Below are 27908 nucleotides of genomic sequence, written 5' to 3'. Positions count from 1 at the left end.
AGGCTGTGAATGCCATTTATATCGAATTCACGCTACTTCGGGAAGATCTTCGAAGGGGAATTATCACAGAAGGAGAATTTCTAAGTGAAAATGGAATGGTACTGAAGTGTCTCGAATACTCATCACACTACCTTTCCAACGACTCCAGTACTCGGTAACCGCTACTTCGGTGATAATTCCCCTTCGGACATATTCCCGAAGTAGCGTGAGTTCGATATTATACGACATTTGTAACTTATTAACTGCATGCATGTATGTATGTATGTATGTATGTATGTATGTATGTATTAGGTATGTATGTATGTATATATATATATATATCTATATATATATATATTATCTAATAATATATGTATATATATATATAATAATTTATTATACATACACATGCATATATATAAAATATATCTCAGTGATGAGTCTCTTCCAAAGATTAGAATAAGAACAGTTTTATTTATTAAGTTACACAGACAATGACACAAGATGATAACAACCACCAAGCTAGTCCTCCAAGAGAAGCAAACCAAGAAGTCTGATACAAAATGAATGGAGAAATGTTACACACTTTCATGACAGCTTCAGAAAAACCCACCGCAGAGTGACTGATTGTATTCAGAATGATCAATATGGTCAGAGAAAATTAGGATCGAGGGAGAAAAAGACGACGAAGTCGGTGGAAATGAGTTGATTCTCCCGATGACGAAGTAACCATATGAAGTTTGTCTTCACTAAAGATAGGCACTTGCTGTATGCATTTCAAAACGGCCCCATTTGCAAAATTTATAAATCTTTATAGCTGAACAAAAGGATAACAAGCAATATACTATTTCATTAGCTATGTAATTTAAATATTAACTAATGCGATTCCATTATCAACACGTAAAAATAAGTACTGTATATTAAAATAATGAACTGCTGTCGTTACAATGTGTAACAGCATCATAATCCATCGTAAAATGCAGCTTACATTAAAATTCGGAAACTAGTATCATATAATGAAATCTCAGCTACCTACTTCAACGCTGCAAAAGAGCGCCGCCCTGTATCCAATCTAACAAAAAATTGTCAGGTAGTCGAAAAGGTCCACTGGCGGTTCCTTTCTACTCCAGGTAGCAGTTATTCCTTCCTGCGAGTTCATTAACAGTTGTAATCTTGATAGGGTTCTATATATGTTCCAAGACCACAAAAGTGTACATCTTTATTAGCTACATCTCATAGCAGTCCACTAAGGGAACCATTCAGAGAGAGAGAAAAAAAACTTAGAACTTTGTATCTGGATGAATTATGTTTCCATCGAATACCTTCAAACCCTCCACAGAAGTTACCTTCCCATCTGACAGGAGAAAGCACACACGAAAATAAAGAATATTTACAAAAGTTAAACCATTTTCTTTCAAATGCCACTGGCTATAAAAATTACACATAAACAAATGAGGCGGCTTCAAGGGAAGGAATCTCGCAGACACTTATGAAGACATTTGCTTTTCATGACTTTTAGGCTGACTAATGAGTATTCACCGATTTTCCTCTATTTTCCTTTAAATAACTCACTAAAATAAATAAATATTTGTTCATCCTCTAGTCACGAACACTTCTTGCGGGTGTCAAGATGATGAATGGCGAATCCAAGAAGAAACAACTTAATCGCCAAATTATCAATAGCTTTCCCCCTGTGACGATTACCGACATTTGCACAAATGCTGTGATTGACGGGTGTAATGGATGGCAAAATGGCGTGCGCGCACCTCATGTCGATAGGAACTCACGGTTTCCTTTCGTCCAGCCCATAATCATCAAGTCCACCCACGCAACACCATAATCCTCTTAGACGTATCACACAAGTTTCCCCTTCCTGATCCCTTTCCACTACCGCTATTATTCTCCAACATCAACTGCAACAACAAATACTGCCATGCCTGTCAAAACCCGCAAGGCAAATTTATCAAACTAGATTAACTCGTTCCAAAATGGTTCGAACTTACCGCTAAAACGTGTAACACACAATCATGGCCCCCAGTCACTGCACTGATCCTCCTACACGCAGCGCCAACGGCAAGTTTCAACAAAACACTTTGTTTACCACAGCACAAATAAATAAAATACCGTTTGCTCACGAGACTGATATATAAATTATATACTTGCATATAAAAACAAGAACGTGACCAAGATTTTGGAGAGCCACGAAACTGAAAGAGGAACCGGTAATATAAGGCTGTCAGAAACTAACAGCAATGGCAGATACTGAATGCAAGTTAACCTAGGGATGGTTCATTTTGGGATGCACTGCGCTCGAAAACCTAGGTAACTAGCACCCTAAACTTGAAAACCTCACAATTATTAGACATCCATGCGTTCCGTGCCCGTTACTCGCACACCATGTTCACAATTTGTGAATCTTCCCTTCTTCTGCACATGAATCAATCACAAGAGACCATAGAAAATTAAGCCATGAGTCCAGCCATATTACACATTACTCCATCTGCAATGACGTACTAACTACTTACATATGTCACTAAAAAAAACTTCCCGATTTTGCTGCCTTTCAGTGTTACTTAGTTTGTGAACACAAACCCTATTACTTACTGGTAACATGTATTGCTAGAACTAATGCTCAACTTTTTAGAAAAAAACAAATAAGTCACCATTTATCACTAAGAAGCAAAAAAAAAAAAGAAGAAGAGAGAGAGAGAGAGAGAGAGAGAGAGAGAGAGAGAGAGAGAGAGAGAGAGAGAGAGAGACGCTTAAAAATACGTCCGGAAAAAATAAATAAATAAATCGGGGCTGGTGACTGGTATAATGTAAAAGCCATTTGCCTTTCCTCCCTTGTCATTAACAGGCCACGGAAAAAGGATGTGTGCACAGGCGCACGCGCAAGAGAGAGAGAGAGAGAGAGAGAGAGAGAGAGAGAGAGAGAGAGAGAGAGAGAGAGAGAGAGCTTACCCATACATATTCCACATTCCACCTGTAGGCCTGTGACATATAGGCCGAGCCAATCTCATATTTCCCCTGGATGCTATAGGGACAATATTTTCAAAATTTTTCAAAAAGCAAATTGAATGCAAGTGACCAGTTTCATGCTCTCTGGTTTCCATGACGGATTATATATGTTTGTCGCATCAACAGTTTGTGTGTGTGTGTGTGTGTGTCTGTGTGTGTGTGATTAATGTGCTTTTCTTTCCAACCTGAAAACAACTGAGCTTACACGTCTAAAAAATTCAGTGTCAAAGCTGAACGTTAATGGACTTGAAACGCCTCTACTAATGAGTTGTGAATTATTGCGACTTTCCAATGAAAACAATTTATTCCATAATGGGCGGTTGTTTGGTAATCCAGCTGTGTCATTCATACCTAACCATATACTTTCAAGAACACTGAGGAGTCCTTTGTCGTTTAGCTTCACTTTCTACAGCTTATTTCCATTATAGGTTTCTTAGCTGACCTGGATCACTGTTTCCAGCATAACCCACCCAACCACATCAACATAGCACTATTTACAAATGATCCTTGGTTTATTTTAAGCACTCCTCACAATGTTTTTCACGGTTTCGGTGTTTTGTCATAAACTAGTTATAATACATTTCATAGCTTAGCAAAATAATGGACATAACATTTGAAAGCATCGTTTTCTTACTTCTCCTTTATGAGAGAAACTTGAAACCGCAATACCCGCTGACACTTGAGCCGGGTAGCTACTCTCGGCGAGCGATGCTACTTATTGAATTCAAGGTCTTTACCATCAGATACCTCAATTCGCACATAAAAAACGAATGTGCTCTTTCGATGACGGAAGCAATCAGATGCCTGACCATGTTCTCCACATCAATAATGGATTTCTCCACCTAAGAACTGATTATTGCTCACACAATACAACCTAATGAAGAGGATCAGATCCTTCAGGAAAAGGGATTGAATCCGTATCTTTCAGTCTTAACTCTTATTTTTTTTAATCTGAACCATCTACAACCTCGTCATCACTCTGTGATGTCTCTTTTGTGAACCTTCTCAGGAGACAAGTGGAAATTTTCAGCAGACGAATCAGTGTGTAGTGATACGCCTTTGTTTCTTTAATGCTCTCTCTCTCTCTCTGACAAGTGCTTACTCATTTATTGAAAAAACGTAACTTCTTTAACGAGACCTTTTTATCACTTTACAATAAACATCAAGTTAACTATCAAAATGGTTCGACAGACAGCCTGATTCCTTCCCCCCCCCCTCCCCAACACCCACCTCTCTCTCTCTCTCTCTCTCTCTCTCTCTCTCTCTCTCTCTCTCTCTCTCTCTCTCTCGTACCTATACGCTCCTTAGTGATAAATGGTGACTTATTTGTTCTCTCTCTCTCTCTCTCTCTCTCTCTCTCTCTCTCTCTCTCTCTCTCTCTCTGCCAGAATTTACACTTTTAACTGGGATAATTTTCGATACAAAGGTACACTTCTTACTAATACAATATTTAAAGGTACTGCAAGATGCTAGAAATGACTCCACTTTCAACATTCCCTTTCTCCAAAATGGCCCAAGGTTCACCTACCCTCCTTACAGAAACCATAGCTTTTAGGTAATCGCCCCGTAGGGGAAAATGTCCTAAGGTTACCTTCCTTCGCCACCAACACATTCCTGCGACAATGAGCTTCTTTAACGACTTTTCCCTTAAAGAGAAAAGGGGGATAAAGAGTCCCTTTTCTCTTTCTCTTTCACTGGCCTCGGAGCTTGGTGGTGACTCGTCTAGCTCTCAAACTGAGGGACCAGTGTTCGATTCCGGTACCAAGCAAGGACGGCTGAATAGGTCCGTTCCCTAAAATCTAGTATGCTGGTTTTGGGCTAGCAAATATATTATCTAATCAGTTAGTAATCGACTGTTTCAAGTCGTATCTAATGTAGAGAGAAAGAGAAAAGAAAGTATACCTACAGAAAGGATGGGATGAAACCACTCGCACGAAATTCTCTCTCTCTCTCTCTCTCTCTCTCTCTCTCTCTCTCTCATTCTCTCTCGACTCCTCTCTCTCCTCTCTCTCTCTCTCTCTCTCTCTCTCTCTCTCTCTCTCTCTCTCTAATGGGCTATTGGTACAAACGTCACCAACTGGCACAGCAGCCAAATAAACAAATGAAAATATTGAGAAAATTACAACAAATCACAAATATTTGCTTTTTTAATCAAAGCACAGTAATTCATATCCCGACTAATAAAGGCGCCATGATGCAAATGACCATCATAACGTTGTCCTCTGCAAATATTTACAGTATAATGAATCAAAATATGTACGCTGACGCATCTGAGATAATTAATAGATGCATCTGACAAATTACTATGCCGTTTTACTAATTAATGACGAAAATGAAAATATTCATCACTAGTTCAGCATCATAAATGAAATTACCTTTTTAAATCGATACTTGTTTTTCATGAAAAGTTCAAAGAGAAATATATACATTTTAGCTATGCTAAGTATATTAATGGAGTATGCAAATCAGGGGATACCTGAAAATGAGCTTTTTTTTTTTTAATGAAAGAAACGAGGTTCGTTAACTTTACAAGCAAAATCGAGGGTTAACGGTTTAACATGAACTGGACATCTTATTTACCTCAAATATTACACACACACACACACACACACACACACACACACACACACACATATATATATATATATATATTATATATATATCTATATATGAGGAGAGAGGAGAGAGAGAGGAGAGAAGAGAGATATATATATATGGAATTAATATGAGAGAGAAGAGAGAGAGAGAGAGAGAGAGAGAGAGAGAGAGAGAGAGAGAGACCTTACCTTACCTTACCTTACAGTTCGTTCGGGTTGCCCCAGGTCCCTCAGTGTGAGGCGCCTCTAATGTCTACCAGAGAGTTGCTAGTACATCTTCCGGTATATTTTGCATCTTCCAATCTTGGATGGTCTGGGATGCAGTTTAGATATTTGTCGAGCTTATTCTTAAACACATCTACGCTCACTCCTGATATATTCCTCAGATGAGCTGGCAACGCATTGAATAGACGCTGCATTATCGATGCTGGTGCGTAGTGGATTAATGTTCTGTGTGCTTTCCTTATTTTTCCTGGTATAGTTTTGGGCACTATTAATCTACCTCTGCTTGCTCTTTCTGATATTTTTAGTTCCATGATATTTTCTGTTATTCCTTCTATCTGTTTCCATGCCTGAATTATCATGTAGCGTTCTCTTCTCCTTTCTAGACTATATAATTTTAAGGATTGTAGTCTTTCCCAGTAGTCTAGGTCCTTAACTTCTTCTATTCTAGCTGTAAAGGACCTTTGTACACTCTCTATTTGTGCAATATCCTTTTGATAGTGTGGGTACCATATCATATTGCAATATTCAAGTGGACTACGAACATATGTTTTATAAAGCATAATCATGTGTTCAGCTTTTCTTGTTTTGAAGTGCCGTAACAACATTCCCATTTTTGCTTTACATTTTGCCAACAGAATGGCTATTTGATCATTGCATAACATGTTCCTATTCATCATCACACCAAGGTCTTTAACTGCTTCCTTATTTGTGATTGTCTCATTATTAGGTCCCCTATATGCATATAGCTTTCCTTCTCTGTCTCCATAATTTATTGATTAAAATTTATCAGAGTTAAATACCATCCTATTTACCTCTGCCCAATCATATACTTTGTTAAGGTCTCTTTGTAGAGCGTTCCTATCTTCATCACAAGTAATTTCTCTACTTATTCTTGTGTCATCAGCGAAACTACTCACTACCGAGAGAGAGAGAGATATTGCCAACAAAATGACATATTTGCATTAGATGCTATCTTTTCAACCCGTCCAGTGACCTCCAAAACCCTGACACTGTACCATCCATTGCTCACACATCACCCCGATTTATCTTCTTTCATTTGTAGCTTACCAAAAATCACAACAACATACACAAAAATAAATAACATACACAAAACCCTGATGCAATTAAAAGAACTAAAAAAAATATTAAAGGCAAAGTACCTTTGCCATGGCACCTGTTGATGGCAAGAATTATACTGAAGTGTGAAATATAAAATGCACCACTTTATAAACTACAGCATTTTTTTCTTAACAGACAGCAAATTTGAAAAAATTCTTCAGGAATTATTGCTTAGGTACTAAGTTATTTTTTAAATCTTTATTTGACTAATAACATAAAAGAAATAAACATAAATTGAACACAACACACTATATATACATATATATACACACACACACATATATATATATATATATATATATATATACATATATATATATATGTGTGTGTGTGTGTGTGTATATATATATATATCGGGTGTTTCGAAATTAGAGGGGCCCCCTCCACAGAACAAATGGAAAGTTATGAAGTCTTCTGCTATAGCCTATCTCCAAGTACGTTATCCTAAGTTTCTATTAAGCTATTTTTCGTTTTACATTTCTTGTATTTTCAGACTGAGTGACGGAGTTAGATACAGCCATGGCTAACGACTCGGAGGAAATCAGATGGATTGACCGAATCCGGGCTATAACCTTCAGAGAGGCCAGGGATGCTGGCGCATCCTTCGTTTCACGTTCCTGGATAGCTAAATACAATAAAAGAGATGATTCCTTTGTTAAAAGAAACAGGAACAAAAATCCATATGACTGTCATCGCAAAAAGAGTGAAAATCTTGGAAGGCCTGAAGTCCTTTCTCAGGAGTCAAAAGACACCACAGCTGAGGCAGTGGGTAGACCAAGAAAGTTTTTATGTAAATTGGCACTTGAACTAGAAACAAAAAGGGTAAAGACCAAAAGTTATAATGCTGTGTATCGTGAGTTGAAAAAATCTGGTATCATGCCATTTCATGTCATCAGCAAGCCCAGCATCACTCAGCAACAGAGAGAAGACCGTGCATGGTTTTATGGTTCACTTCTTAAAGATTGGGATGAAGCTAACTTTCTCCATGTTGCCGCATCAGATGAATTTCGTCATTTACACAGTCAGGAAGCCAAATCATAAAAATGACATCATTTGGGATGCAAAGTTGGATGATATGAGCGGTGACGTGCACTATCGCCAAGTTTGAAATTTCCTGAATGTTTGGGAATTTTTCTCTGTTTCACAGCCAGACGGTTAATGTGGATCATCAAAGGAAAAGGACAGTCATGGAATGGCGAATACTTCAGAGAAACTGTGCAGTCATGGAATGGCAAATACTTCAGAGAAACTGTGCTTACTGGTGGAGTATTTCCTTTCCTCAAAGATCCTGAAAATGTGTTATCTGTTGAAGAAGTCACATTGTTTCAAGGCTCTTCAGACATAAGAGCTGCTTCGAAAAAGTGGTATCAATTTCTTCTCGTCAAGTGAAGTTCCAGGTAGCTCCCTGACCTTATTGTGTGTGAAAACATTGGTAGTATCTTAAAGTATCTTGTTGAAGCGCGCACACTGAACTATTATGATATACCAAGCCTCGACGACCTGCGAAGAGAGGTGACCGAAGTGCTCAGGGAACAGGATTTTGAATCTCAGCTTTTTTGTGATGTGCTGAAAACATGCCCCTCAAGAATGCAGGCTGTGGTACAGGCAGATGGAGGCCACACAAATTATTAAATACTTAGAGAGAAACTTAAATAAAGACCTGTTCTGAATTACTTTTGTTTTTGTCCATATCAATTTTAGTTTATGCTGTAGAGGGTGGGGGGGGCTCTAATTTCGAAACACCCTCTATATGACTGGTAAAAATGTTGTTACAACAGAATTCCACCTAATAAAAGGAGTCCATAAAAACACCAAAATATATAAAGTAAGTAATATATTGCAGGTAGGTAATGAAAGAGAAAAGTTACAGAAAAGACTGTATTTAAACCAAGAGATCCATCCACAGCTAAGTCATTTAAGTAGGATTATGATTTTGTTAGTGAATTTTTCCTTTTCTTTGTTTTCTGTGGTTTTGTAAACAAAGAAAAGGAAAAAATTCACAATCAAAATCCTAATCCATCATGTGGATAATTTACGAGAGATCAAACAAACATTAGGCCACCCTAACCCTTTCATCTTTACTAATCTAAATACATGGAGGAAATCCTTAATTTATGTTCACCAAAAACCAGTTTCTAAAGACGTAGGCATCTATGAAATCCCATTGTGATAAGTCTGATAAGTCATACAATAGATTCACAGGAAAATCTAAACATAAGCACTCAGTTACATATGGACAACATAGTTCGGCAATTTTCCATCATCTAAATAACACGAACCATACTATGGACTGGAACTCATCCCAAATATTATACAAAAGCGACTGTCGATAAAAATGTTAGATGGTAGAATCTTCACTGATAAAACAAGATAATAGGATCAACCTTTCCAATGGAGTATGGGACTCTGAACATACAGACAATATCTTCCCTAAAGCAACGATGAAGTAGATTAAGACAATTGACAGAACCAACGCCGGCTTAGCAGTGACCCCATGCATCACCTAAGCACATATCTCCCACTATATATTTGGCAAATGTAACTTCTGTCATTCACTACTTGATAAGGGTGGGAGTCAGTCCACTGAAATATAGTCCTTAGCTTTAAACCAGAGTGTTTTAATGGCTCTCTTATACCTGAAATGCATCCTGTTTTAACGTGTAGGAGGCTGCGTCAGAGTTGCTTCAAGCTGATTTTGATCAGCTAACTGTTGAATTCGCGAGGCCAGGAGGAAGCGAAGAAGGGAAGATGGTATACAGTTTCACAACCTCTACATGAGATTCACAGTCTGTGTCCCGGTGTACTTTCCGGAATAAAATTTTATCAACGTATCTGACAGAGATGACACTTCGTCACAGGGTATCTTACATCCTTACCTAATTATTTTTTTACTGTATTCTGCACAACGAAAGTTGAATAATTCTGGTATTTATAAGAGTAACATCGACTCCTTGTAGATATCGCCAGCAAAACTCAGAGGAATGTATTTTCGAAGATACAATGACGTAACTTTTGACGCCATTAACCTGCTTCTTTCTCGATGGATAATTGGCTATTTGTGAAAAAGTCTCCACCACTGGCAACAATGAAATACAACCAATACTCCTTGTTTACCCTTTGTAGTAGTTATTAGTATAGAAGTAGTAGTAGTGGTATATAGGATGTATGCCATGAGGTCCAGTGCTATAATCCTTGAAGAAAAGGGTTTCCACAAGTAACCCGAGAAATTACTTTGTATCACTATTTCTCCATTGAAAAATTAAATAATCAAAAATCAATTGACAAAATAAAGAAAACTTTGGCATTCGTCGCAACTCCTTTGATATTTTTCCTAATATGACAGTGACGATAATTGTAATAAATAGGCAATTGCATGGGATTTGATTGGATTATAGAATGTAGACTTCAAGCCAAGCACTGAGGCCTATAGAGGTCCTTTTTTTTTGGCAAAGCAAGTTTTAATGTTGTTCCGCAAATTATATTTTACTAAGAAATCAACAAGTATTGGTTTACAGAGCATATATAATTATCTTTCTGCACCTCATGGAAGTCAGCAAATGATGAAAACTTGGTAGCCTTTGGTTTGCCACGGGGCTCCTCACTTCTAAACAATTGTGCAAGTCGAATCACAAAAGCTGCCCTGCAACCACGGGGACAACGACTCATCATAGCCGCCATTCTTGAAGCCTTGACAAGGTAGGAATATTCATTCAGAATTTTAGAGACAGCTGTTCGTCGTCATCACCTTGTGGGAGGAGTTGGGACGACATGTTTACGTCATGTATAACTTTGAACCCATACATTAGAGTGTTCCGCCACAGGCTTCGGCTGCTTTATTTTACTCTTATGAATATACTTTTTTTCTAATATAAGTAATAAAGAATGCTGCCGAAAATTAGGTAAGGATGTAAAGTATACTGTGGCTAAGTAATATCTTTGTCAAATGCACAGAAAAAAGTTATTCCGGAAAAACACCGGGACAAAGGCTCTGAATCTCATCGCAGGGTGAAAAGACTGAGCTACCTTTTCCAAAGGTCACCTAAAAATAAACAAACATGTCCTCAGTTCACATAAATAAGAGAAATGCAGGGTACGACGGCACACATTTCTGCTAAGTGCAAGTGCGTGCATGTTTGCGTGTATCAAGCATCTTCACGGGGAAACCTATACTATCACAAACAGACACACACCTTTGCAATCATTCAAAGGAAATCCCAAAAGCTATTAAACACCAAAGCATTAAAAAAAATGCTCAAAACACTGAAAACAAACGGATTAAAAGCACCATTTCACATGGCTCTCCAAAGCAATTGACTATTATCCCTGTAGAACCAAACTAACGTCACAATTTACAGGTCTTCCACATTTTATTTTTCACTAATTCAATTCGGCAATTACTTGCTCTTAATTTTATCACTAACATCTAACCATATACAATGCACGTAATTCCACCAGTTCAATTCGGCAATTACCCGATTTAATTGGTCCACTGATATCTAAACATCAACAATGCATCAAAAATCACTGACGCTGTTCAGCCAAAGCCTTCCCCACTTTCAGTCTATTCATTCTGTTCAGGACAAGGTGACTAATTGATATACTTTTCCTACATTAATGTTTAACTTTCAAACCTTCCTCCATTAAGGTTTTATTTTCAAACCTTCCTCCAATAATGTTTAACTTCCAAACCTTCCCTCCATTTCTGTTTAACTATCAAACCTTTCCTCCATTAACGTTTAACTTTCACAATGTATCTCCGTAGCCAAATCTACCAAGTCGGGGTCATTTTCACACCGGCATGACTCTTACAGCTGCCTTATCATTCCCCAAATAGATGATCCCAATCATTTTTTCCCTCGCAATATAACCCGCGCTGCAAACAGGGCAGGCTCAAACGAACGCCGCCGCATCGCTGCCCAATGCATCCCGATAATTGGTAGGCATTTGGCCGCTGTTAACGCGCACAAAATGATATATATTTCTCGTTGCATTCTTCCGTTAAAAGCAGAATTATCATCAAAAGGCATTTATTTTTGCGCATCGTTGATGTAAAACCCTAAAATGCAGCCATTTCACTGATAGTATTTTACCGCCCAATGAGCGCAATAAGAGTGAGGGTAGATATCTATATATATTATATAATTATTATATATATATAGATATATATATAATATTTATATATAGAAGATATATACTATAAGATATATATATATATATATATTTCATATTTCTATAAGATAATAGTATATGTATATACATACACTATATTTATATTTTTATTTACATACACACACACACGCGCGCACACACACACACACACACATATATATATATATATATATATATATATATATATATATATATACATACATACATACATACATACATACATACATACACAACCATACATAAACAATAAATAATATCCAAATTTCCTTTTTCATACGAAACCGATCCATATAAAATTCTATCAACACCCCTGCGTAAAAACCTATCACCTTTTCTATAACTTACCTTTGTCATCTTAGGAAAACATGCAATGGGCTCCGCTTTGATGTTCACTCACCTGTTGAAGAAAAGAAAATGCACAGTCAGTACACCATTAAAACCAGTTGCTTGGGAAAAGACAATACGGCATCGATAGATTTAAAAATTATACAAGAATATAACTTGAATGGCAACATACTGTTAACTATATTCATTATAAATATATTCCAGCAGACTGTACAACTGTTTGAAATGCTTGAATCTTATTAAATGAAACATGCACAGGGGAATTCATTATTCACACATCTAAAAGGCAAGGCAAGCGAGACACGAAAGCTTCATAAAAGGACAATACATTTTGGGATGCTGTTCTATATACAAAAAGCTAGCGTACAATTTTGTAAGGTGTAATATTCCCCAACCTTCCCTAAATTAAGATTTTTTGTTATAGTATCCACAAATTCAGCAATACAAAGCAAATGTGTTTGTAACTAAAGCACAACAAGTTCACGCGTCTGTAAGTACTATACAACAATAAAACAGTAGACGGAACCCGTGGATTTTCTCACATGAAAAAGGTGGGAAAAAGGGATTTCTGTGCAGACTACTTTCGTGAACAATTGAGGATAACTTTCTGCTACTTGATAAATGAATATATCATCAGAATCTTAACATAGCTCTACTAATTAAGTACTTAACAATAAAAGATAACTTCCATCATACTGATTTGCCAGTGCTCTCGTTTTCAGCATTTAAGGAGTTGAGAGAGAGAGAGAGAGAGAGAGAGAGAGAGAGAGAGAGAGAGAGAGAGAGAGAGAGAATCTTTTAATCTGGCAAATTCATATAAAAATAAAGTACAAACACTGTATACTTAAGGACAAATCACTAATTGGTCATTCAGTCTCAGGCTTAAATCATCATTTTCATTCTTCGTTACTCAAAGAGCGACATCTAAACTCAGCGTTTTTTAGTTCATGAATACTCAAAAGGTGACAAATTCATACTGAAGCGTCATTTCAATGTCTTGTAAGAATTCACTTTCACGTCACCCTTTTACTGCAGAACAGCAGAGAAGCATCGTAAGCAATGGTAGGTTCCTGGCATAATTTGAATACCAGCGAACGAAAGAACAAATGCCGAAACACTCATAAACACACACATATTAAAATGTTAATAAAAGAAACATCCACAACGACTGGCACCCAAATTGGAACAAAAGAGCCCAGGCGATGTCATAACTTAACCAGACTTTTGACTTGAAGAAACAGGTAACACGAAATAACTTAAAAACAAGGTGTGATCCATTTCCAGCAATACTCGAGGAGCATGGTAAAATCTAAGGTCAAATAGTGTTGTTTAGCAAACGAAAATTAAAATAAATACACTATATTTTATTAGAAATAATTTGTCTGTACTGTTTAACATGCACACCATCAATTTTGCATTTTTATTATAATAAATAAATCGTATATATCCTATCCTAAAATGCCTGTATCTTTAACTCAACGCGAAGCAACTTTTTCATACCGTTTTGGACTTTTCCATAGGGCTATCCTACCCCACCAAACAAGAACAGCAATAGCAAGAACAACAACAACAACAAAACAAGAAAAACAGCAACAAAAAGTAGTTTGTAGGCTTACTCCCTGAGTAAGCGAATATTCTCTCTCTCTCTCTCTCTCTCTCTCTCTCTCTCTCTCTGCAGAGAAAACCACTTCCGAAACACTACAAAGAAGTGCATGCCAACAGTTTACACTTCAGACCAGCCCCTCTCCTTCACTTCAAGCCGACCATGTCTACCCGTCCCCTTCCTCCCACTCCAACCATCCCAGACCTCTCCTGCTGCAGGAAGCAGGAGCCCTATCCCCTTTAAACTCCTGACGGGTGAGTACTTCGGAAGGCTTGTAAAGCATTCTGAATCTTCAGCAAAACTTGCCCAACATCAATCTTTTCTTTATTCTCTTAAGAATAATATACAGTATATAAGAACATCTATCAACATACCTGTTTATCTATTTTATATATATTACAAACAGACACACACATGCATACATACATATATATTATATCCAATTAACACAAATTCACTGTGTATAAGTAATTGCTTTTAAACCTACTACATTAATGAGGTCCTCTATGAACGTGATATTATATATATATATATATATAATATCCAATGCAGCACGAAAGAACATGTGCTTGAGAAGTCCTTAAATTCACAGTATAAAGGTAAGTGAAACTGGGGACTAAGTACTTTCGTAAGTTATTCTACATTTTCAAGTTCACACTGAAACATATAGAATAGGCTACGGAAGTACTTGGCCCAAGTCCCAAGATTCACTTACCTTTATATATATATATATATATATATATATATATATATATATATATATACATATATATATATATATAAAATATATATATATATATATATATATATATTCTATAAATATCGTTCAAAATCGAATTCACTGTATCTTAAGAATAACTTACACCAAACAGGGACTGTAACTGATGAATGGGTCTGCGCCGGATAGATAAAGTTACTGCTTCTCATTAATATAAACCAGACCCAGCTTAGAATCTTTGCCTGTGCTAAAGCATTTCCTATGCTATAGCAAATATGATATCAAACGATATTTGCGGCTTAATATTTATCAATGTAAAAAAAGTCGCGGGCAATCTACACTTACAATATATATATAAAATATATATATATAGATATATATATATATATATATATATACTATATATACATTTATATATACATACATACACACACACACACACACACACACACACACATATATATATATATATATATATATATATATACATGTGTGTCTGTAAAACAGATTCACGAAGGTATGGAACGGGATGAATGTATAAATATAGGAATCTGGTTTTCATCTAAAACCTAGCAAATGCACGATAATTCAATCATAATGCATACATTTTCTTTTTTGTACGTTCCATACAACATTTCTCACTTATGAGTCTCTATTAAGCACCGTTCCTTTATCCAATATGCACCTGCATAAATTACTAACGGTATCTAAGTCTAGATATCACACCATAAAGGTCAGCCTCGTTACTGAAATATTTGAAACTAATTCCAATAAAAACAGACAATTTTCCTCTTCTGAGGAATTCCATCATAAGCTTGGAATTACTCTTTCACTTTCAGACTGAAATCTTTCCGGTGGAAAGTGCATCTTGATTTTTATAAAAACGGAAATAATAAAAGAGGGAAGTGAAGAGGTTATTGCAATTCATGAGAAGTGATATTCACGGTAACCTTCCTATTACCGGAAAGTCCTTCAAGCTCTGAAATAATGGAAACGCATTTCGTTGCACTGTACAAAAATAGCAACATAGGAAAAATGACAACATTAATCAAATACGCTTAATGACGCTATGACTAACGCTTACAAAAAATGGGTGAAAACCATTTTTGTTCGTTTCAACTTAACTGAGAATTGTCCCCTTTCAAAGTAAATGATAAACAATTTGTCACAGAAAGGAAATGATGAAAATTTGTCATCGCTATTTCACCCGACGCTCAATTCTTTGAACGTTGGTATCAGTCCAGCTACGATGTCATCAAAATACTACAAAGTTCTCATGGAATATTACTCAACTACCCTACTTTTACAGATGCTCACCTGAAGCTTATTAAAAAAGAAACTCGTTCTAAATTATTCATATATATATATATATATATATATATATATATATATATATAATATATATATATATATATACATATATAATATATATATATATATAGATATATTATAGATATGACCTGGTAAAAAAATGTTCTGTTATTAACACAATTCCATTTAATAAAAGGAGCCCATAAAAACATCAAAATGTATAGAGAGAAATAGTTTCAGAGACTGGGGTCTCCCTCTTCAGGTAGGGTAGATGAATGAGAAAAGTTACAGAAAAGGAGGTATTTATACCAAGAGGTCCATTCACAGGTAAGCCAATTTAGGTCACTCCCGCTGATAATCTTCCTTTAATCTTCTTAAGCGTCGGTTGAATGAAAACCTGGTCGATGACATCTGAGTCCCATGCTCCCTTTGAGATATTCATTACCTGCCTCTCTTTAATTAAGGCCGATTCTATCATTTGATTCTTGCACCGGCAGTTGCTGCTATAAATTATACGTGACAAATTCCAGTTTATACTATGGTTATGTTCATTTATATGGTTGAAAATAGCTATTTTCAACCATATAGATGAATATAACCATAGAATAAACTGGAATTTATAGCAGCAACTGCCGGTACAAGAGTCAAATGATGGAATCGGCCTTGATTAAACAGAGACAGGTAATGAACATCTCAAAAGGAGCATGGGATTCAAATGTCATCGACAGGGTTTTCATTCAACCGACGCTTAAGAAGATTAAAGGAAGATTATCAGTGGGAGTGACCTAAATTGGCTTACCTGTGGATGGACCTCTTGGTATAAATACCTCCTTTTCTGTAACTTTTCTCATTCATCTACCTGAAGAGGGAGACAGCAGTCTCTGAAATATAGTATTTCTTTCTATATATTTTGGTGTTTTTTATGGGTTCCCTTTTTATTAGAAATAAATATATATATATATATATATAAATATCTATATATATATATATATTATATATGCATCGGTTATCAAAGTTCAGTTCGTTGTGAACATATTCTTGAACACAACACGTATTAACAAGAACTTTAGCGAGTAATGGTCACTGGAAACACAAATTAGTAGAATTGGGAATCTTGTGTACCGATGTAACACTCGGACAGCCTTTCAAAATGATCAAGTGAAGGAACCTAGCTGGAGTCTTTCTTGTACACCTCACGATTTCTAAGAAATTCAGCTTTGGATCTCACCCCTACTTCTGTTTTTCCTGTCTGCCTCCCTTCCTTTTCTTGATTGGGCGTGTCTGTCGTTTCCTTCGTGGCTACGCCTCTCCCTTCTTCCTTCCATTTCGTTTTCGGTCTGCTTTAGGTCCGGGATGGACAAGAGCATTCTGGCTGCCCGGCTTCAAAAAAAGCCATAAATCTCAGACGTATGAAAATGAACCCCCAAGGAACATTGTCTCCTCGATGGTAATAGTAATTAATACTGAAACTATACCATCACTTATAACGAAACACAGTCCTTAAATTTCAATAAAAACAATATGAAACATTCCAGAACAAATTGGAGTTAATCCCTGCATAAAAAAATGCGTAATATATAATGAAATACAAAGGATTCTTTGGTAGATAAACTGTTCGAACCAATGATAGTAATTAAGCCTAAATAAAGAAATCTCTGCAAAGTACATCCACGTCAAGGCGCAAATGATGTAACCAAACAACGACGACAAGAGCTTAACCCTTTAAACCCATCTTTGACCTTCACCTCAAGAACAAGTTTCAGAGTGTTATCCTGAAAAAGTGTTAAGTATCTTGATAAGAAAAAATATTTGACGCTGCCATTTCGCGGCAAATTCACAAGGACTTGGCAGTCACTCCTAGTAATCATCGCTTATCCATTTGGACTTTGACTGGCCACTCCCATCTTTTCATTTCTGTTGGACTTATTTTTCTATATTCCTTCCTCAATTGTCAAACTTATATTCCCCCTCTTCCTCATCAGGACCGCTGGATCTATGATGTCCTAGTTAAGAATATCTCAAGACCACCTCAGCCTCCGATGAATTTTTAAACACAGCAGGGAAGGGGCTGTAGCCTGTAAGCAATAAAGTACTCTAGAACAGTGCCGTACTATCAGAACATGTCTTGAAATTCGTTACAAAAAGTATTCAATCATAATCGAATGGGGCTTCGACAAGTACATTTATACTAAGTATATTTCTGAGCAATTTGTATTACTTTTTCTCACTTTATATATGAAAGAGAAATAATATTATAAATTGCTCAGAAATACAATTAGCATCACTGTAACTTTCCGGGCTTCATTTGTTTATATACTGTATATGTATATAAATAATATAATAGATATATAATACTATATTATATATATATATATATATATAGAGACAATATAATATTATTATCATATCTAATAAAAGGAGCCCATAAAAACACCAAAATGTAGAGAGAAAAGTACTATATTTCAGACTGCTGTCTGTTCTCCTTTCAGGTATTATGAATGAGAAAAGTTTACAGAAAAGGTGGTGGGGTATTTATACCAAGAGATTCGTCCACAAGTAAGCCAATTTAGATCACCCCCGCTGATAATCTTCCTTTAATCTTCTTAAGCGTTGGTTGAATGAACACTGCGTCGACGATGTCTGATGTCCAATTCCCTTTTGAGATGTTCATTACCTGCTTCTCTTTTATTAAGGCCGATTCCATCATTTGACTCTTGTACCGGCAGTTGCTGCTATAAATTACACGTGACATATTCCAGTTTATTCTATGGTTATGTTCATTTATATGATTGAAAATAGCCGAGTTCTGTTGTCCATACCTAACTGACCGTTTGTGTTGTATTAATCTCTGGGGAAGTGATTTACCTGTAAATCCGATGTAAGATTGGTCACAGTCCTGGCATGGGATCTCATATACCCCCGAGTCTTTGGGCAATGTCTTTTGTTGGACGTTAATCAGGGATTTGGCTAAGGTATTTGGGTAGGTAAATGCAAAAGGGTTGGATTTCCCAAGGGTGTGAGTTACTCTCTTAATCGTCTCCAGGTGGGGAAGAAGTCTCTGAAATATAGTACTTTTTTCCCTCTCTACATTTTGGTGTTTTTATGGGCTCCTTTTATTAGATGGAATTCTGTTGTTACAGAACACCTTTACCAGTCATATATATATATATATATATATATATATATATATATAAATATATATATATATATATATATATCACTATATATATATATATATATATATGAAGAATAACTTGATCACGAAGTATATAAAACGTGATGCTATGTATAAATAAAGGTTTTTGCCACGAAGGAAAAAAAATGAAAAGCAGAAAAAGAGGAAAACCTTTATATATATATATATATATATATATATAGATATATATATATATATATTATATATATATATATATATATAATAAATCTATACATATAAAGACTAGAGATAAAAAAAAAAACATACACGACGAAATCACCACTACCCCTACCTGCCTCCCCCATAATTGCGTCAATCTCCATTCAAAACATCTCAGCGATCTACTCCTTCCGTAGTTCGTCGCGCTCTCTTCGGTGGACTTTACCTCTCCCTTCCATTTGTCGTCGCTTTCTCGTTCGATCTTTGCCAACAGAATGACATCAGATTTTCAAATCGTTATAAATTTCTTCCTCATTTACATCGATGCCTTGCCCAGAAAGTTCACTATTCCGCATTTACCTTTACTATATACATACTTACATAAATACTTTCATACACGCACACACATAAATATATATATATATATATTATATATATATATATATATATATATATATATATATATATATATATATGTGTGTGTGTGTGTGTGTGTGTGTGTGTGTGTGTGTGTGTATGTATAACTGAATCACGAAAGTTAGTAACGTGATAAATCCATAAATAAAGATATATGCCACGAAGGAAAAATAAACGAAAGAGGATCTGCTTTTTTTTTCTTTTTTTTTTTTTTGATCTGCAAGATCTTTCGACGTTAAACGTCCTTTACTGAGCAGAGACTGACATACATACGAGAAAAGACAATACAAGAAGATTCATATAACTGACAGATAGGGATTATAAAGAGATTAGTACCTAGAATCCGACACACCTGGAAGATAAGAAACCTTCCCAAACAAGCATAAACAATGGGTGCAATTAAAGGTTTAAGACAATCATCTCAGATACAATTTCAAGACAGATCCTCTTTCGTTTATTTTTCCTTCGTGGCATATATCTTTATATATATATATATATATATAATATTATATATATATATATATATATATATATATATATATATATATATATATATATATATATATAATTATATTTTATTTTTTCAATAAAAAGTTACGCTTACTTATTACAGAGCTGCGACGAAAATTACGGTTCTTTCTTTACATGCGACATGAAAAGAGCGATCTTTACATACTATTGGATTGAACTGAATATAGAATTTAGGCCAATGGCCAAGCACTAGGACCTATAAGGTCATTCATCGCTGAAACGGAAGCTGACAGTAAAAAATTTGAAAGGTGTTAGAGGAGGAAAATCTCGCAGTTGCACTATGAAATAATTGTTAGGAGAAAGTGGAAAGTAATATGGAAGAGAGAGAATATGAAAGGAGATACAGTAAAAGGAACGAAAGTGGTTGCAGCTAGGGGCCGAAGGCACGCTGCAAAGAACCTTAAGTAATGCGAGGTGCACTGACGTCACTAACCCCCTAAGGGGTTGATATACTATCGTCATGGCCAAACCTCTCTAAACATGACTGAAAACTAGAAAATCGCATTTGCTTTTTGACATATCGCAAGAAATACTTCGACATTTCTACGAAGCTGCGATGAGCGCTTTGTCTTCACCTCATTCTGTGTTCTTGTGACAGCGCGATATCTGAGGAATGGAAGATCACAATTCACTGAAACTTTGCAGATACGTTTATTGGATGGCTTTCTCGGGAAGATGAACTTTTTGGGGGCAAAGTCTCTGTTCACAATAACTTTTGAAGCAGCTTTTCCCATAAGTTATGTGACCCTGGGAAGTCAGTTAAGCAATACTCTTGCTAATCTTCATCTAATCCTACATATATCTGGCTACAGCGCTGATTAGCCGAGTGCGGATAGCTTTTGCAAGGAATATGTCTGCTTTACTTGACTATCATGAAAAACTAACTTGATTGTTTCTGACAGAAAAGTTAAGTATATCTTAGTTTTACCAGACCACTGAGCTGATTAACAGCTCTCCTCGGGCTGGCCCGAAGGATTAGATATTTTTATGTGGCTAGTAACGAATTGGTTACCTAGCAACAGGACCTACAGCTTATTGTGGGATCCGAACCACATTACATCGAGAAATGAATTTCTATCACCAGAAATAAATTCCGCTGCTTTCACGTTGGCCGAGCCGAGAATCGAACTCGGACCACCAGATTGGTAGCCGAGCGCGAAGTCCATTCGTCCAACGGGAAACTGTTTCTGACAGAAATATTCAGACTTCTATAAATCTCTTACCCATTATTTTCAAGGCACTACCCAATGACCGTCGTCTAGCGGTCACCATTTGACTTTTCACTTTTCAAGGAATGATACTAGCGATGAATCAAAATGAACTTTCTATATTTTTTTTATTAATTACTCCTAATTATTTCAGGATTCCTATTTCACAAATATTTATCTTATATTCCTAAGCACCTTTAATGAAACTTCATTAAAAAACGTTATCTTAACAACGGGGTCTGTACTTCGTAATGATCTCATTCAAACAAGACCCTTTCTGCGGAACACAGCCCCAGAAACCAACTCGGGTGACGTTCAAAAACTTTCAGGACGGTTTTCGTTAACATTGTTTTAAGTTTCGTGGATGTTAATGGGAGTTTTATGGAAATCATTTAGACACGACGAAGATGAAACGCCGCTAACTTTCGAAAGAGAGAGAGAGAGAGAGAGAACGTCGACTGTTATTCGCTCTCTCTCTCTTTTCCCACACGTCTAGCTTCGACCCACAAGTCACCACAGATATACTGAATTTTTGAAGATACAGGTCCGTACCGTTTCTTTCCTAATCCATTTCGGGGATCGACAGCTGGCTTAAGCCAAGAGGACCAGAGAGAGAGAGAGAGAGAGAGAGAGAGAGAGAGAGAGAGAGAGAGAGATTTACTTAACACAGAGAGAGGACATTTCGCATTAATAGACTCCATAAAGTATAAAGAAGTTTGCAAAGTAGTTCGGAGAAGTTACTAACTTGCTAAATCCAAGACTTTTATTAAATTCTGTTGCTCGTTCGCTTAGCCCTTAGGAAAACGGACTTTCTTCACAGCAAATGAACGGAGAGATGGAGGCAGCACCTGAAGAAATTCCTTCTACTTTCTTCTGTGAAGCAGCCTGACCGTCACGTTTCTTAATGGGAATACATTACGTGATCATAATCAATGCTGTTCACCCTTACTACGATGATACTTACTGATAAGATTTCCATCATTATAAAGTATTTAACTATGAAAAATAGGAACATCATACAAATCCCATTAACAAATAAACGGAATATATAAGAAAATGAAAATAAATTTCATCCCCGATAGTGTATCCGGAAAATGTAAGCATAAAAAAAACCCTATATATTATATTAACAATGAAATACTAGCAAATTTAAACCCTGAAATATCCCGTAAAAGAAAATGTCAAACATTAAAAAATAGATAATCTCAAAAATAAATAAAATAAACAAACATTAAGATAAATCTATTAACGAATGAATTACGGAAAATTGACTGGAAATTCAAGATAAAGCATGAATTGCAAAGAGATACGAATTTGCTCCATCGCATGACTGGTAAATATCTTTCCGCCCTCCATATCAGAGAACTTTTCGAAGAACAAAGGAAACTCAATATTATAGGAGAAGGAAGAGACGAACAAAAGGAAGAAGCAGAAAAGGAAAAATAATCGAGTGGTGAACAAACTCCCACGACGCAGTACCGTTCTTTTTGCTAATGGTTAAAACTTTCCACAAAACAGCTAATGGCATGGCCAAATTTCTTTTTAGGAATGAAACTGGATCTTTTAAAACGGGGTCCGCTGGCCGCTCTCTCTCTTCTCTCTCTCTCGACAGGACACAAACGTGTATCTGTTCATTTACGGTGTGTGTGTGTGTGTGTGTGTGTGTGTGTGTGTGTGTGTATAATTTTCTGACTCAGATTTTATAATGAAAGAAGCAGTTGGGGTAGTAAGAAAAGATTTACATTGGAGTACAATAAAAAAAATAAACCGACAGACTTAGAATATGCAGGTTATGCACTCTATACCTAAAAAGATGGGATTAACATTGAGACTGGATGTTTCAAATATTTAGTCCTTAATTAAGCTGGGATTTAGTGAGCGAACAAAATAGAGAAATCAAACACAAGATTGAGGATGCATGTGAAAACACTACTAAGTATTTCTAGTAAGATCAGTACTGCAATACGGACATAAATCAAGGTAGGACTATGAAACTATAACTAAAAAATAAAGCTTCGAGAAGAATATTATGATTCAGATATCAGGAGACAGACCTAGAGACGAAAACGTGGAGAAATGACGCTAGTTCTATTTGTTGGGGGACAATGATAAAAACGCAGTTGGAGATGACTTGGCCATTTCCTTTGCTTAATCCCCCCGGGGGAACAGCGCGTGATAATCAGCTGGGCTTTTGTGGGCACTAAAAGCACCAAGGACAGATCTCCTTCGATAAGAATTATGTGACGGTAGTTGGAGGTGAGCAGAGATATGTGGATAATACAGCACAAGAAAAGCACAAGAGTAAGATTTTACAGAGGCCTTTGGCGTCACACGGCGTTATAGGAAGATACAAATAGACTTACGATAACAACGCAAAATACGGCGCTTTTTCTGCCCGGTAAATAAGCCTTGCGAAATAAGGAGCTTCGGAAAAAAAAGGTCACGGTTTATATTTCATGTGAACTTATGATCTAACAGTCGCAATCTTCCTGGAAGGAGGGAGGGAGAGAGAAAAGCTTCATAAAAGTGAATCGCAGTCTAAATTTTTATGAGAACTTGCAAGAATCAACATTACAAATAAAGAGGACGAACAAGAAATAAAAGAAAAAAAATGAACGTTAACTGTCACATATATATTGAAAATCATTGGCCAAGACAAATAAAACCAAGATTTAGGGTAAAAGTAAAGATAGAGATTCCACGAAAATATCACGGAAATACTTAGAATAACAAAGTATAATGACGCCATGAAAGACCACAAGAGTATTTAGCAAATAGGATTCTCCTCCTTTTTCTAAAAGGACATCATTCTTCGCAGACTTGCGCCTTTAAAACGACTAACTAACCGGCCTTCCGTCAATAACCATACAAAAAAAGGTTGGGCGACAATTGTTAACCTATTCCGGTCATCTACCAAAACCTTCTTTCGGAGGCCTCACACAAACACAATGGAAACTGATGCATTTTCTTTCACCACATGAGACGACTCGCCTCAAAGTCGTCTGTTCCTTTCTTCCTCCCCTGCAAAAGGTGTATATATTGCGCTCTCCCTTGTAATGTGGAGTCTTGCATCTAATCCATGATGATATCGTTCTTACTGCTCCTCAAGTCACCTTTCTCTGCCCTACAATCCTTTGACTACTTACTACCTTTCTGTCAGTATTACTTCCGTCACTTCCTTTAAATCATTCTGGAGACCTAGGCAATACATGTATTGATTGGTTCGATCAGTTTACACTAGGCTGTCCCTCACAATGACCTGCACAATTCAAAAAATAAGGGTCAAATACTTGCCTAAAGAACCATTTGTAAATCTCTGCATTATGATACACACACACACATATCTACATTATATATATATATATATATATATATATATATATATATATATATATAATATATATTATATATATATATATATATATATATATATCACTCTGAAAAATACACGAAAGCGCTTGCTCGACTATTTTCATTCCATCCTCGAACTCTACGGAAATATATATATATATATATATATATATATATATATATAGATATATATATATATATATATATATATATATATACATATACACACATATATATATATATATATATATAAAAGGTATAAGCCACGAAGGAAAAATAAACAACGGAGTTTCTGCAAGATCTTTCGACTCGATGTCCTTTACTCAGCAGTTTATCTACTGAGTAAAGGACGTCGAGTCGAAAGATGTTGCAGAAACTCCGTTGTTTATTTTTCCTTCGTGGCTAATACCTTTATTTATGGATTTATCCCAACTTTCGTGATTCAGTTATAACACATACACATACAATACATACATGCATATATATATATATATATATATATATATATATATATATATATATATATATATATATATATGCGTTTGTATATAATCACTTCAACACATGAATCGTTTATCACACATTACCACATGTGAGAAAATAAAAGACAGGGTGTAGGTCCTGACTGGTTTCAATTTTATTTCCAAGCCAATGACGAAGGCCCGGAAATAAAGTCGAAACCGGTCACGGCCTACACCCGGTCTCATATTTTTTCATCTGTGGTACAACCCTTTCGTATTCCAGTCCTAACAATGGAACAGACTTGGTTGGAGAGGCTGTAAAGCTACAAAGACAGTCACCATAATTCCCCTGACTGAAAAGAGAGGCTGCCAACAGAGGATAAAGGGAAAATAAAAAGACGCGCTACAACTTGGCTAGAGTCAGAAGTCTGAACTATATAGTTTTAGAGGGCGAAGTTTTCAGAGCTGAAAGGGGAAACGACCGAGGAACTGAGACAAGAGAGAGGAAACTCTCCTGAGCGAACAGAACGGAAATCAGAAATTTCAACAAAGATGACATCGAGGAGGATTAAACTAAGTGGGAACGATTACCGTAATTGAGAAAAAAAAAGTACTTCACGGTAAAGCACCATGCTTGAATACACACAAGCAAATATAGCACACCATTAACTTACAGAACAAAAATCTTACCGTTAAAAGCGTAAAAATACTTAAAACATTAATAGTAAGAACTTTTAGTTACAAACTTGAAGAAAAAGTTCGAGTTAATTACTTTAACTTTAACGTTTAGGAAAGACTGGGAGAGGACCCTCCGATTACTCCAAGTATAATCCGGGTTGAGACGTGCTTCTGCACTTTGAAGCTTTGGAGGACATACATATATACATGTAACCACAGAAACCTCAGAAAGCTTCACTTTATAAATACTATTTATAAATACTAGGTAAACAAGCAAAAAAAGATTCTTACACCCATACAATAATTTCATCCCAAGCAACTACCTAGAACCTGTAAAATACATTTTCCTTCTCACAACACTAGAACTGCTCATCGTCCAACTAGGGTCATTGCGTTTGAAGTCCGAAAACATCAGCAGACGAAACAGACTCAAATTTTCCAGTAATTCCCAAACCTCTCATTCCCCCACGAGGGTTTTCACAACAACGCACATGATGAATACGAGAAAGCTAACACAGGCTCAACGACGATACAGTAGAGAGAGAGAGAGAGAGAGAGAGAGAGAGAGAGAGAGAGATTGTGTGACCTGAAAGACGACAATTCAAGGGTGTCAACTTGAAAAACAATTCCATTGGTATCTAACTTGAAGGATTACAACTTCTAGAAAGTGAAACTTGAAAGGCAACGATTTTAATCGTATATCCAACTTCCTGAGGGACAAACTTAAACGACGACCATTTTGTGGAGTGTCAAACTTGAAATTGAACAATGTCTAGAGTGCCAAACTTGAACGACGACAATTTCTGGAATGTCAAACTTAGGACGACAACTTAATAGGTGGCACTTTGAGGACGACAATTTCTGGAGTGTCAATCTATGAAAAATCTAGAAAAACTACAGTTTTATGGTTCAAATGTTTAAGACAAAGTTCTGGCAGCGCACAGCTTAAGGTAAAAATTTTCTAATGAATCCGAACTGAATAAACGTCAATTTCAGGAGCGGTACAATAGGCAACACAATTCCCGGAGGGTCACAATGGAAACAAAATAATTCCCGAAGTGACACAACTAGAAAGCTATCAATTCCTGGAGTGACACAATCGGAAAGAAACCAATTACATGAGTGACACAAAAGGAAGGAGGAATCAATTCCAGGATAGTTACGATTGGTAAGACGACACTTTTAATTGTCAGAAATGTATAACATCTGCAAGTGTCTCGAAAATGGGAGACAACAATGTCAGCAGTGCCAAACCTAGAGACAACATAGTGTCAAAATATTATTGTATAAAATGAAAATAAAATCATCTGATTCAAAAACACTGTAGGTTACAAACAAAAGTATCATTAAATGAAGCACATGCAACCTAATGTTCGACAACAAAAGGGCAATATTAACATATGATATAAACCAAAGATTTGAAGGAAATTTAGAAAACTTTGTAAGTTTCAAAGCCATACGAGATCAAGTTTAGTGTCTATTAGGAAATATGAATGTTTGTGTGTCAACAAACGTGAGCAAGAGATAGAGAGATTAAAACAAACTGCAATATAAACAAAAACAAAAACTAAAAAAGGCTATAAATAAAAAAAAACTTGAGGAGAGAGATGAAAGTAAAAGAGAACAAACAAATAGAAAGGATGTCTGGAAAGAAAACCTTGAGAGAGAGAGAGAGAGAGAGAGAGAGAGAGCAGGGGGGGGGGGGGGGGGGGGGGCTAAGAGTGAATCAGAGAGAAGGGTTCGGGCATAGTTCGGGTGGGGTGGGGGGAAGAGGTAGTAGATGTGGGGTGGGAGGAGGGAGGAGGGAGGGAGGGGAGGGGGTC

The 27908-nt window shown here is 36.3% G+C and overlaps 1 protein-coding gene across 6 annotated transcripts in view; it reads right to left on the bottom strand.

Moving 5' to 3' along the window:
• The window catches only part of LOC135221693 (transmembrane protein 47-like), a 445877-nt gene that overhangs the window by 73723 nt on the left and 344246 nt on the right, over nucleotides 1–27908 (bottom strand). The window contains exon 2 of one of the 6 annotated variants that reach the window (XM_064259433.1): nucleotides 12453–12504. The exons of 4 other annotated variants lie outside the window; for them this stretch is intronic. In XM_064259433.1, the coding sequence (XP_064115503.1) occupies nucleotides 12453–12461 (9 nt within the window). In that variant the 5' untranslated portion in view covers nucleotides 12462–12504. Of the gene's footprint in view, nucleotides 1–12450; nucleotides 12505–27908 lie in introns of those variants that run through there. One more of the 6 variants, XR_010316072.1, reaches the window with a different exon arrangement.

Source organism: Macrobrachium nipponense, chromosome 3 (assembly GCF_015104395.2).
Source record: "Macrobrachium nipponense isolate FS-2020 chromosome 3, ASM1510439v2, whole genome shotgun sequence".
NCBI classification, from domain to species: domain Eukaryota; kingdom Metazoa; phylum Arthropoda; class Malacostraca; order Decapoda; family Palaemonidae; genus Macrobrachium; species Macrobrachium nipponense.
This window is presented reverse-complemented; position numbering and strand designations above follow the sequence as displayed.